At 42.6% G+C, this 12,486-nt stretch overlaps 1 protein-coding gene across 1 annotated transcript in view; it reads left to right on the forward strand.

Moving 5' to 3' along the window:
* The window catches only part of LOC142746868 (aquaporin-7-like), a 95,378-nt gene extending 87,687 nt beyond the window's left edge, over window positions 1–7,691 (forward strand). Inside the window, exon 6 of the mRNA XM_075854947.1 lies at window positions 7,480–7,691. Coding sequence (XP_075711062.1) covers window positions 7,480–7,654 — 175 coding nt within the window. The 3' untranslated portion in view covers window positions 7,655–7,691. The remainder of the gene's footprint in view (window positions 1–7,479) is intronic.
* Window positions 7,692–12,486: the final 4,795 nt, after the last annotated feature.

Raw genomic sequence — 12,486 nt, forward strand, 5'->3', positions numbered from 1 at the left:
ACCCTAAAAGAGTAGGTGTAACCGGTCGCAATTTCACATAATTTGTACATTTTTATTGGGTAGATACTGCCTGAAGTGCAGTCTACCCTTGAAGCTTACCAATGACTCATCCACCGAAATATTTTGTTGGGGGGGGTTTAAACTTAGGAAACACTTTTGGAGTAGTGGGCAATTAATGGTCTTATTTTATAGTGGGGGTGGGCAGTGACTATTGTCGTAATGCAAATACTTTAGGATGGCTTTGAATTGCATCCTTGTCATTACTGTGCGGTAAAGGCGGGTGTTGTATAAAATATCAGGGGACCATAGTTTCTAATGCTTGACTTCTAATGCTGAGACCAAAACTTAGAAATAAGCCCAAAAACTTCCGCAATTCCACTGCGTTTGTGGGGGTCCAATTTTGGCCTCTCCCATAATAAGAGTCAGGGTTCTGGGAGATAAATTGTTCCGCATAGATGTTGGTCTGCTGGACCATTAAATCTAAAAGGGCGTCCAAAAAAAAACTTTCAAATAATCAATGAGGCTGAAACCTGTAGTGTCAATTTGAATGCCTGAGGGGACTGTAAATTCAGGCCCTGTTTACACAAGACAATTATTGGGAACGAGCGTTATATGAGCGCTTGTCTGCCCGATAATCGCCCATTGTAAAACCCCCTTAAACCTCTGGATATACACTACCGTTCAAAAGTTTGGGGTCACCCAGACAATTTTGTGTTTTCCATGAAAACTCACTGTAATGATGGGGGTAGGGAAACAGACAAGTGAGCCCTAATCTACCCGCCACTCAGTCCCTGCCTACTTGCAACGACCCGCCCTAGGCGACGGGGTACAACTGGGCGACGGTCCCTACGCTCAGTAAGTGCACGACAGACAAACAGACAAGGGTACAAAGAAGCTAAGGGAAATGGGGCAGTTGCCCACGGCAACACCGTGAGCAACAAGAGTGGTGAACGAGCCGAGTCAAACCAGGAGTGTACGAGGTACCAAACGCAGAGGAGGAGAGTAGTGAACAAGCCGAGTCAAACCAGGAGTGTACGAGGTACCAAACGCAGAGCAGGAGAGTAGTCAGTAAGCCAGGGTCAATATGAAGCAGGGTCAAATAGTTCAGAAGCTGCAGCAGGGCCAGGAAACCAAACGAGAAGAATCACAAGCAAGGAGGAACAGGAAAGGCAGGTATAAATAGACAGAGGGCGGGAGCTAGCTCCGTCTGGCCAGGCTGTGATAGGCTCTCCCACTCCTAAGCCTGCCATGCTGAGTGGTGGAAGATGGAGTCAGTCTCACAGACATAGAAGCAGGTGCAGACTGATTACCTATGGGCGTTGACACAGAAGCTGTGCCTGGCAGATCCTTTACAGTACCCCCCCTTTTATGAGGGGCCACCAGACCCTTTCTAGGTGGACCTGGTTTATTGGGGAAACGAAGGTGAAACCTCCTGACCAATACCCCAGCGTGAACATCCCGGGCGGGTACCCAAGTCCTCTCCTCAGGCCCGTATCCTCTCCAATGGACCAGGTACTGGAGGGAGCCTTGGACCATCTTGCTGTCCACAATCTTGGCAACCTCGAATTCCACCCCCTCAGGGGTGAGAACAGGGACAGGAGGTTTCCTCGAGGGAGCCAAGGACGGGGAGCAGCGTTTAAGGAGGGAGGCATGAAACACGTCGTGTACTCGAAAAGATGGGGGCAACTCCAGTCGGAAGGAGACAGGATTGAGGACTTCAATGACCTTGTACGGCCCTATAAACCGGGGAGCAAACTTCTTGGACGGGACCTTAAGGCGCAAGTTCTTAGACGATAGCCACACCAGATCCCCGACCATAAACAAGGGATTAGCAGAACGTCTTCTATCTGCCTGAGTTTTTTGTATGCTCTGGGACGCCTCTAGGTTCTTATGAACCTGGGCCCAGACTGTGCACAGTTCCCGATGAACGACCTCTACCTCGGGATTGTTGGAACTACCAGGTGAAACGGAGGAGAACCGTGGATTAAACCCAAAATTACAGAAAAAGGGCGAGACCCCTGATGAGTTACTGACCCGGTTATTAAGGGAAAATTCGGCGAGGGGAATGAATGAGACCCAATCATATTGACAGTCAGAGATAAAACACCTTAAATATTGTTCTAGAGACTGATTAGTCCTCTCAGTTTGGCCATTAGTTTCAGGATGGAAGGCAGAGGAGAAGGACAGATCAATCTCCAACTTTTTACAGAAGGCTCCCCAAAACAATGAAACAAATTGTACCCCTCTGTCAGAAACAATATTGACAGAGACCCCATGGAGACGCAGGATGTGTTTGACAAACAAGGTAGCTAACGTCTTAGCATTGGGTAGTTTCTTGAGGGGCACAAAGTGGCACATCTTACTGAAGCGGTCTACTACAACCCACACCACCGACTTGCCTTGAGATGGAGGCAAATCGGTGATAAAATCCATGGAGATATGGGTCCAAGGTCTCTGGGGAATGGGCAAAGAACGTAGTAAGCCCGCTGGTCGGGACCTGGGAGTCTTGGACCTAGCACAAACCTCACAAGCGGCGACGTAGGCCTTAACGTCTTTAGGCAACCCAGGCCACCAATAGTTTCTGGCAATGAGGTGCTTGGTACCCAGGATGCCTGGATGACCAGATAGTGCGGAGTCATGATTTTCCCTAAGTACCCTTAGCCGGAATTGCAGGGGAACAAACAGTTTGTTCTCAGGAAGGTTCCCGGGAGCTGAACCTTGATCAGCCGCAATTTCAGAGACTAAATCAGAATCAATAGAGGAAATGATTATACCTGGAGGCAAAATACAAGCAGGATCTTCCTCCGAAGGAGGGCTGGTCATTAAGCTACGTGACAGTGCATCAGCCTTAATATTTTTAGACCCAGCCCTATAGGTAACCAAAAAGTTGAATCTGGTAAAAAATAACGCCCATCGAGCTTGTCTCGGGTTTAGCCTCCGGGCAGATTCTAGGAAAACCAGATTCTTGTGGTCGGTAAGGACCGTTACCTGGTGCCTAGCCCCCTCCAGGAAGTGGCGCCACTCTTCAAATGCCCATTTAATGGCTAAGAGTTCGCGGTTGCCAATATCATAGTTACTCTCAGTGGGCGAAAATTTCCTGGACAAGTAGGCACAGGGACGGAGATGGGTGAGGGACCTGGTACCCTGGGACAAGACAGCCCCCACTCCCTTTGGTGCCATGCTGAGTGGTGGAAGATGGAGTCAGTCTCACAGACATAGAAGCAGGTGCAGACTGATTACCTATGGGCGTTGACACAGAAGCTGTGCCTGGCAGATCCTTTACACTCACACTTATATTTATCAAATGAGTTGCAAAATGACTAGAAAATATAGTTAAGACATTGACAAGGTTAGAAATAATGAGCAACCCCAGAACATCACATTACCTCCACCATGCTTGACAGATGGCGTCAGGCACTCTTCCAGCATCTTTTCAGTTGTTCTGCGTCTCACAAATGTTCTTCTGTGTGATCCAAACACCTCAAACTTCGATTCGTCTGTCCATAACACTTTTTTCCAATCTTCCTCTGTCCAATGTCTGTGTGCTTTTGCCCATATTAATCTTTTCCTTTTATTAGCCAGTCTCAGATATGGCTTTTTCTTTGCCACTCTGCCCTGAAGGCCAGCATCCCGAAGTCGCCTCTTCACTGTAGACGTTGACACTGGCGTTACATAGTTACATAGTTAGTACGGCTGAAAAAAGACACATGTCCATCAAGTTCAACCAAGGGACGGGAAAAGGGAAGGAAAAATTTCTACACATTGACATAGGTGCTAATATTTTTTTGTTCTAGGAAATTATCTAACCCTTTTTTAAAGCCATCTACTGTCCCTGCTGTGACCAGCTCCTGCGGTAGGCTATTCCATAGATTCACAGTTCTCACGGTAAAGAAGGTTTGTCGCCTCTGCAGCTTGAACCTTTTTTTCTCCAGACGGAGGGAGTGCCCCCTTGTTTTTTGAGGGGGTTTTACAAGGAACTGGATTTCACCATATTTTTTGTATGTGCCATTAATATATTTATATAAGTTAATCATGTCCCCCCTTAGTCGTCTTTTTTCAAGGCTAAATAGGTTTAATTCTTTCAATCTTTCCTCATAACTTAAATTCTCCATGCCCCTAATTAGCTTCGTTGCTCTTCTTTGTATTTTTTCCAACTCCAGGGCATCCTTTCTATGAACTGGAGCCCAGAACTGAACTGCATATTCTAGATGAGGCCTCACTAATGCTTTGTAAAGTGGCATTATTACATCCCTGTCCCGCGAGTCCATGCCTCTTTTAATACACGACAATATCCTGCTGGCCTTTGAAGCAGCTGATTGACACTGCATGCTGTTATTGAGTTTATGATTTACAAGTACACCCAGATCCTTCTCAACAAGTGAATCCGCCAGTGTAGCTCCCCCTAGGACATATGATGCATGCAGGTTGTTGGTACCCAGATGCATAACTTTACATTTATCTACATTAAACTTCATCTGCCAAGTGGACGCCCAAACACTTAGTTTGTTTAAATCTGCCTGCAATTCATGAACATCTTCCATAGACTGAACTATATTACATAGCTTGGTGTCATCTGCAAAAATAGAAATAGTGCTATTAATCCCATCTTCTATATCATTAATAAATAAGTTGAATAATAGTGGTCCCAGCACTGAACCCTGGGGTACACCACTTATAACCGGGGACCAGTCAGAGTAGGAATAATTTACCACAACTCTCTGGATACGGTCCTTGAGCCAATTCTCAATCCAATTACAAACTATATTTTCTAAACCTATAGTCCTTAATTTACCCATTAGGCGTCTATGAGGGACAGTGTCAAATGCCTTTGCAAAGTCCAAAAACACTAAATCCACAGCGGCCCCTCTGTCTAGGCTTCTGCTCACCTCTTCATAAAAACAGATTAGGTTAGTTTGACAACTTCTGTCCTTAGTAAAACCGTGCTGGCTGTCACTTATAATACTATTTATTGTTACATAATCCTGTATATAGTCCCTCAATAGCCCCTCAAACATTTTCCCCACGATGGATGTTAAGCTTACTGGTCTATAATTACCCGGGCAAGACATAGAGCCCTTTCTGAAAATAGGCACCACATTTGCGCTGCGCCAGTCCCTTGGCACTATACCAGTCACTAGAGATTCTCTGAATATTATGAAAAGGGGGACAGAAATAACTGAACTAAGCTCTTTAAGAATTCTAGGGTGTAACCCATCTGGTCCCGGGGCCTTGTGCACATTTATTTTATTTAATTTAGCTTGGACGATATCTACATTCATCCAATTCAGTATATCAACTGATATATTAACAGCACTGGCACCGGCTACATCAGCTGCTCTTTCTTCTGTTGTATATACAGAGCTAAAGAACCCATTTAGTAACTCTGCCTTCTCTTGATCCCCTGTGATCAACTCCCCATTACCACTATCTAGGGGTCCTACATGTTCAGACCTTGACTTTTTAGCATTTATATACTTGAAGAATTTTTTGGGATTTGTTTTACTATCCTTGGCCACCTGCCTTTCATTTTGTATTTTTGCTAATTTTATTACATTTTTACAGATTTTATTAAGCTCTTTATATTTTACAAAGGCTACAGCTGTACCCTCAGATTTGTATTTTTTAAATGCCCTTTTTTTGTCGTGTATTGCGGGTACTATTTAACCCCTTAATGACCGGGCCAGATAAGACCTTAATGACCAGCTAAATTTTTCTGTTTTTGCCTCTCTGCGTTTCAGCAGCCATAATGTTTTTATTTTTTCATTGACGTGGCTGTATGAGGCCTTGTTTTATGCGAGAGAAATAGTATTTTTTTTCCCCACAGTTTGGGGGTAAAAAAAAAAATTTTTACGGCGTGAATGTAGGAAAAAGTGATTCTCGGAATCGTTTTTTTGTTTATTTTTTATCCCGTTCACGTTTCACGCTAAATAACCCATTAGATTAATTCTTCAGGTTATTACGGTCGTGTAGATACCTAATATGCATAGGTTTTTTGTTTTTATTTAGTGTAGGGGCAATAAAATGTATTTAATGCAAAATAAAGACTCTTTTTGTGACTTTTTTTATTTATTTATTTGTTTTGTTACTTTTATTTTTTTTAAATCCCATCAGGGGATAACTTTATTTTTTACTTGTAATGTATTAGCATACTTCTGTACGCTAATACATTACACTGTGTCACTATGACACAGGCTGCTGATCGGGCAGCACATAGTGTGCCCGAACAGCAGGCACATGGAACAGACAGCCCTGGGGTCATTTGTAGGTCCCCAGGGCTGACTGCAGAGGGATTCCCCGGTGTTTGATCGCATCACTGGAATCCCGGTGATGCGATCAAAGAGGGGAATTCCCTTTGATCTTCCCGCGGTCACGGACCGCGGTAATCAAAGGGTTAAACAGCTGGGGTCCGAATGTGTGCCGACCCCAGCTGTGTTCAGGAGGCTGCTCTAAGATCAGGAGCTGTTAGTAACAGCTCCTGCTTAGAGGATGAGTGCTCTCACGAGCGCTCATCAGCCTAATCTACAGCGACGCCAAAAGACGTCTCTGTAGACTAAGCACCCGCACCGCCTGACGTCAAAAGACAGTGGGCGGTCGGGAAGGTGTTAATGAAGCTGCCAGTTGAGGACCTGTGAGGCGTCTATTTCTCAAACTAGAGACTCTAATGTACTTGTCTTGTTGCTCAGTTGTGCAGCGGGGCCTCCCACTTCTCTTTCTACTCTGGTTAGAGCCTGTTTGTGCTGTCCTCGGAAGGGAGTAGTACACACCGTTGTAGGAAATCTTCAGTTTCTTGGCAATTTCTCGCATGGAATAGCCTTCATTTCTAAGAACAAGAATAGACTGTCGAGTTTCACATGAAAGCTCTCTTTTTCTAGTCATTTTGAGAGTTTAATCGAACCCACAAATGTAATGCTCCAGATTCTCAGCTAGCTCAAAGGAAGGTCAGTTTTATAGCTCCTCTAAACAGCAAAACTGTTTACAGCGGTGCTAACATAATTGCACAAGGGTTTTCAAGTGTTTTCTAATCATCCATTAGCCTTCTAACACAGTTAGCAAACACAATGTACCATTAGAACACTGGAGCGATGGTTGCTGGAAATGGGCCTCTATACACCTATGTAGATATTGCATTAAAAACCAGACGTTTGCAGCTAGAATAGTCATTTAGCACATTACCAATGTATAGAGTGTATTTCTGATTAATTTAATGTTATCTTCATTGAAAAAAACTGTGCTTTTCTTGCAAAAAATAAGGAAATTTCTAAGTGACCCTAAACTTTTGAACGGTAGTGTTCACAAGAACTTCACATTCACTGACAGCAAGCAGATCTTGAAAAGTGTGAGGACATGAAATACAAGGTATATTAAAAAAGTTGCAGAACATTTTATTATACCCATTTACATGGCTGACTGACACATTTAACCCTATACAGGCTGAACAGATAAATAGTATTATTGTATAATGCTCGTCATTTCTTCCAGGGCTGGGAATTACTGGTGCTGGGTGCCAATTGTTGCCCCTATGGTAGGTGGCCTGACTGGTGCCTTCCTGTACAAGCTGTTAGTGGCCCTACACCACCAGCTCGAAGTGGAGGAGAAGAAATTATGTGAAATGGAGAAAGGGAATTCAGAGATGGTGAATTGTGAATACATGTGACCCCTGGACATTACCTTGTGGCAACAGGACATTTATACTGCAACAATGTGTCATACTGTAATACGTACACACAGGACAGTGTACATACAATGTATATATATATATATATATATATAAAAATATATATAAAAAAAATCATCTCAGGATCCAATCATTTCTGAAATTATTTACAGGAATTGTCCACTTTCAGCAAATTCATGTTAATTTATTATACAATTAAAAGTTATACAATTTTCCAATATACTTTCTGTATTAATTCCTCTTGACTTTCAAGATCTCTGCTTGATGTTACCCAGTAGAAACATTCATTGTTTACTTCCAGCGGATACAAATCTGTCCATGGTCATGTGTTGGACACACAGGTGCACGGTATGTTACAGTTTACAGTATGTGTATTGGAGCTGTGTCTTCTAACGATCCCAGCACCTGTGTGTCCATCACATGACCATGGACAGAATTCTATCCACTGGAAGTAAACAATGAATGTTCCGATTGCATGACAAGAAGCAGAGATCTTAAAAACCTTGAGGAATTAATAGAGAAAGTATATTGAAAAATTGTATACATTTTAATTATACAGAAAATAACATTAATTTCCTGATAATCAAAAACCCATTTAATTCACAATTAAAACAGCATTTCCATTGAAAATCTGTAGCTAAGTATTTGTTACTGTTGCCAGGAATGCTAGGTGACAACCAATAAAGCCGCTGTTATAACTCCTTCAGCGGTTGTCACCCAGCTTTCTCAGAGCATAAATGGCTGGGTAGAATTTTTGGCAAGAACAGATCTGTATTTACTGGAGATTCTGTCTTCATACTTTCAGGGAAACTGCTTTTTATTGCCGTTTCTCTATTTCAAGCACAAACCCGAGCACTGGCCTCAAAGGAACCGAAAAGAGAACGTCAAGGAAATTCAAAAAAATTCTGAGTAGAGACCTATGTGAAGTGCAGTCCATGAAGAAGACTATTAATAGTGGGGTTCATATAACTGTCTTATCATGGAAAAGTGCAAAAGTAATAATAGTATTTAGATAAGATCTAACTCGTGGGACATGTACTTCTTTTCCTTCTCACATTTGTGCATTACCTTTATTGGATAAAGTCTAGATATACAGCGCCTGTTCACCTTTGAACACTATTTTACAATATGTATAGATAGACTACGTAAAAAGTGATGTCACTTTGTAAATATATTACATTATTTATCTTGTACTGATTCCGAGTTACAGCCTATATGTTACTATTATACTTCAGAGCTGCATTCACAATACTGCTGGTCAGTGCCAATTCAGTGCAAATTCAGCAAGTTTGTCATTAACCCCCCCCCCCCCCCCAACACTTTTTTTTTTTTTAAAGCAGGTGACTGTGTAGTGCCAGGTGTGAAGACTACACTTCCAAGAACGCAAATCACCAGAGAAAAATGTGCAGACGCTGAACAAGCAGGACAGGCTGAGATTTTTTTTTTTTTATGACAACATAACTGCAGACTGACCCAGACAATAGAATACATATTGAAACTGAGGAGCAAGATCGGTGTCAATACATTTCAAGTTATTTCTTGCTACTAGGTATCTTTCGTTAGAGAGTGTCATCTAGAAAGCTTATTTTTAAATACTCTATTAGGGAGTTCTGAGTTAAAAGGTGTGTGCGGGGGGTGGGGGCCTCATCTATTGGCCATTGCAGCCTCTTACTCTGGTGGGCTGAGCATGTACGTGCACTACACAGGTAGAACAAGGCTTTCAATGGGAACTGTGTAATGCTTCCCTTGCCCTGTGGTGGCGCTGCAGGAGAATTAATCACTTTCTACAGGGTATTTCCCTGTTATTTACTACTGATTAAAGAGGTTCTAAGAACAGAAAATACTGTTATCAGCTTTTCATTGTGGGACCCTTCTAATAAAAAGGGACTTTTCAAAGTGGAAAAACCCTTTTAAAGACATTCTCCATCAAGGATACATTTTAAGTGATAATGGTTAATGCAGCAATAAGAAAGTCAGAAAATGTATAGCTGCCCCACCATTGAAAGATAATAAACATTGTAGTATACTTAACTCTCTGGATTAAGGAGGGGCATAGCAGGGGGGGGGGGGGCTGAGGAGGACCTATGTGCCCTAGGTGCTGGGTGCCAGGGGTGGGGGCAACAAGCTGTGTATTAAGATACAGGGCTAGGGTAGCAAACGGAATCTCTGCCACAGGAGAAAGAAAGCCAATGACAACAAGGAAATGGATGTGACTACAACGGCCAATCCCGGTTTGGAATAGGGGCTGTGTAATGCTACATTTCACCTTCGACATTAGACGAAACAGATTTAATAAAGAACATTATCTAAAATGTTGCAAAAAAAGCAATTTGTGTGACAATCTTTGGAAGAACTGTATATTATAAAAGTTGTTATATCATGTATACGTATTTAATATAAAAGTGATAACTTGTAAAAAGTTCTGTTTTATTCTTTTAATAAAGCTTACACTTGTAACCTGTCAGAGAGAAGTCATCCATTGACTCAACGATGTGTGAAGTTATGCCGTCACTGGGACGTAACTGCCCCTCACTGGTCTTAGCCAATCAACACCTGGAATACTCACATGATGACTTCAATGTAAATAGAACATGAATCTTTACAGAACTGCTAACTGGCTGGATGGAATCATGTGGTAAAACGTGTGACCCAGGAAATGCTTATTATTCAGCGCCCGCTTTCCGCCATAGTATAACAAGTAATGAAAACTGCTATAACCTAACTGTATTTTTAGAGCAATCAGATTATGGCCGATTTCACAAGGAAATAATACGGCCGCAACTTCGGGACTCTACACAGTTCTACTGAATAAAACTTAGATCACTAAAGAGTTCCTAATATGAACACTTAAATGTTACCGTTTTATGGAGAGCGCCACTCAGATGTCCGTAACGCGGCAAAATATTAGCATCTGCATTACAGACGCAAAACCTGGATGCTCCACTGTCCAACTACAGTACATTGGTTAGACCATTGCATGGTGAAGCTTTCCAAAAGGGTCCTGCTCCTAACAATAATGTGAATCCTTCAAGCAGACTTTCCCAACTTGTGGCTCTACGGTTGTTGCAAAACTACAACTACCAGCATGCCAGAAGTTGTACTAGTGCAACAGCCGGAGAGCCAAAAGTTTGGAGACATGTTTGGTTTTGATAGCTCCATCTTATATTGCCGGTCCCCCATTCAGTAGATAATGGAATGCCACCACCGCTACATTCGCTCTAGGCCTCCTTCAAACACAATTTTTTTTAGAGTTTTAAAATGCATGTAAAAAATACTCTTTATTGGCATGTTTTACATGAGTTTTTATCTAGTGTTATTTTGTACGTGCATTTTTCCTGGCTTTTTGAAGTTCTATAGAGAAGCCTATAGAAAAAAATGCCAAACCCAGAGCATTCTTTCCTGAAAAAACCGCAACTGACCCCAAAAATGCTACAGAAACTTTACAAACCAAATTGCTGTGTATATGGTCTTTCTGATATTTTACTATAGACTTTAGAGTAACAGGCAGCTGCAGTGTTTTTTGGGGGGGGGGAAATTGAAAAAAAAATAATGGGTAGTACAGGATTAAAGGAAATGTGCTTTCTTCCAAAAACAGCATCATACCTGCACATGGGCTGTGTCTGCTTTATTGAAGCTGCAATACCACACACAAACTGTGGACAGGTGTGGTCCTGTTTTTGGAAGAAAGCAGCTATGTTTTTCTAATCCTGTGCAACCCCCTTTAAACCAAACCTTATGACCCTCCATTATTGAGTTTCATTACCATCCATATGCGGCATATACCTGATAAGCTTTTGCTCTTAGGGTAAGGCCACATGGAGTGGCCCTGACACGGCTGCGACGCGACCAACAACCACGTTAGCACCATGTTCGGCGTGGCTGTCAAACACTCTTTCTATTGGCTGCGCGTTAATGCGGGTAAAATGTCCCTTTATCTGCAAAATCGTGCGGCCATTAATTAATACACCCTTTATGGCCACACAATTTAGCAGGTAAAGGGCCGTTTTACCTGCAATAACACGCGGCCATTAACAGGGTATTGGATAACCGCGCCGAACATGGTTCCCTATGATACTGCCTGAGGAAGAAGCAGGTTTGGCTCCAAAACGCGTCGTTCGTATCTTTGATATTATAAAGAACTTTGATCCACATAGTGTCTGCCTCCTTGCCATGAGTCATTAGAAACCAGCACTACATTATGCCGAAAGGTAACAGCGCCGATCCGAAGGCTGATTCTTTTGGGATATTTCCACATGTCCAAGGTGCCATTCTCGCAATACCACTACAGAACGTGGTGCTGGCGCAGTTGTTGGCTGCGTCGCGACCGTGTCAGGGTTGCTCCATGTGGCCTTACCCTAACACAGCTGTCAATCTAAAGAAGCAGCTGCAGTGTGAAGCCTGGGGAGAGACAAACCAACAGCCTGAACCTCTGATATGACAGGAGCTAGATTTCAGACTACCTCAGGCTCCAATAAACAATGCACCCGAGTTGTAGTCACTGATCATAGCGGTGTCCTAGTGGAGCAGGACTAAAAGGCATCGACAATGAAGAATATTAATAGTAGGTCCGCATCATCCTAACTTTGAAAATAAAACAGATCATGTACCTGACACAGCGTCCCTAAGAACCGTGCATTTAAGATTTCAACTTTCTGCTGCATTGAAACAGAAAGCCACCACAAAGAATTCTCTTGTGTGTCCAAGCGTTACATGAATGGCCTTTTAAATGGACACCATGTAATACATAATTTCAATCATGAAATGATCACTCAGCCCTCACTTGGTGATAAGAGGTGATTTCTGGGGGCTCA

The sequence above is a fragment of the Rhinoderma darwinii genome, chromosome 1 (assembly GCF_050947455.1).
Source record: "Rhinoderma darwinii isolate aRhiDar2 chromosome 1, aRhiDar2.hap1, whole genome shotgun sequence".
NCBI classification, from domain to species: Eukaryota; Metazoa; Chordata; class Amphibia; order Anura; family Rhinodermatidae; genus Rhinoderma; species Rhinoderma darwinii.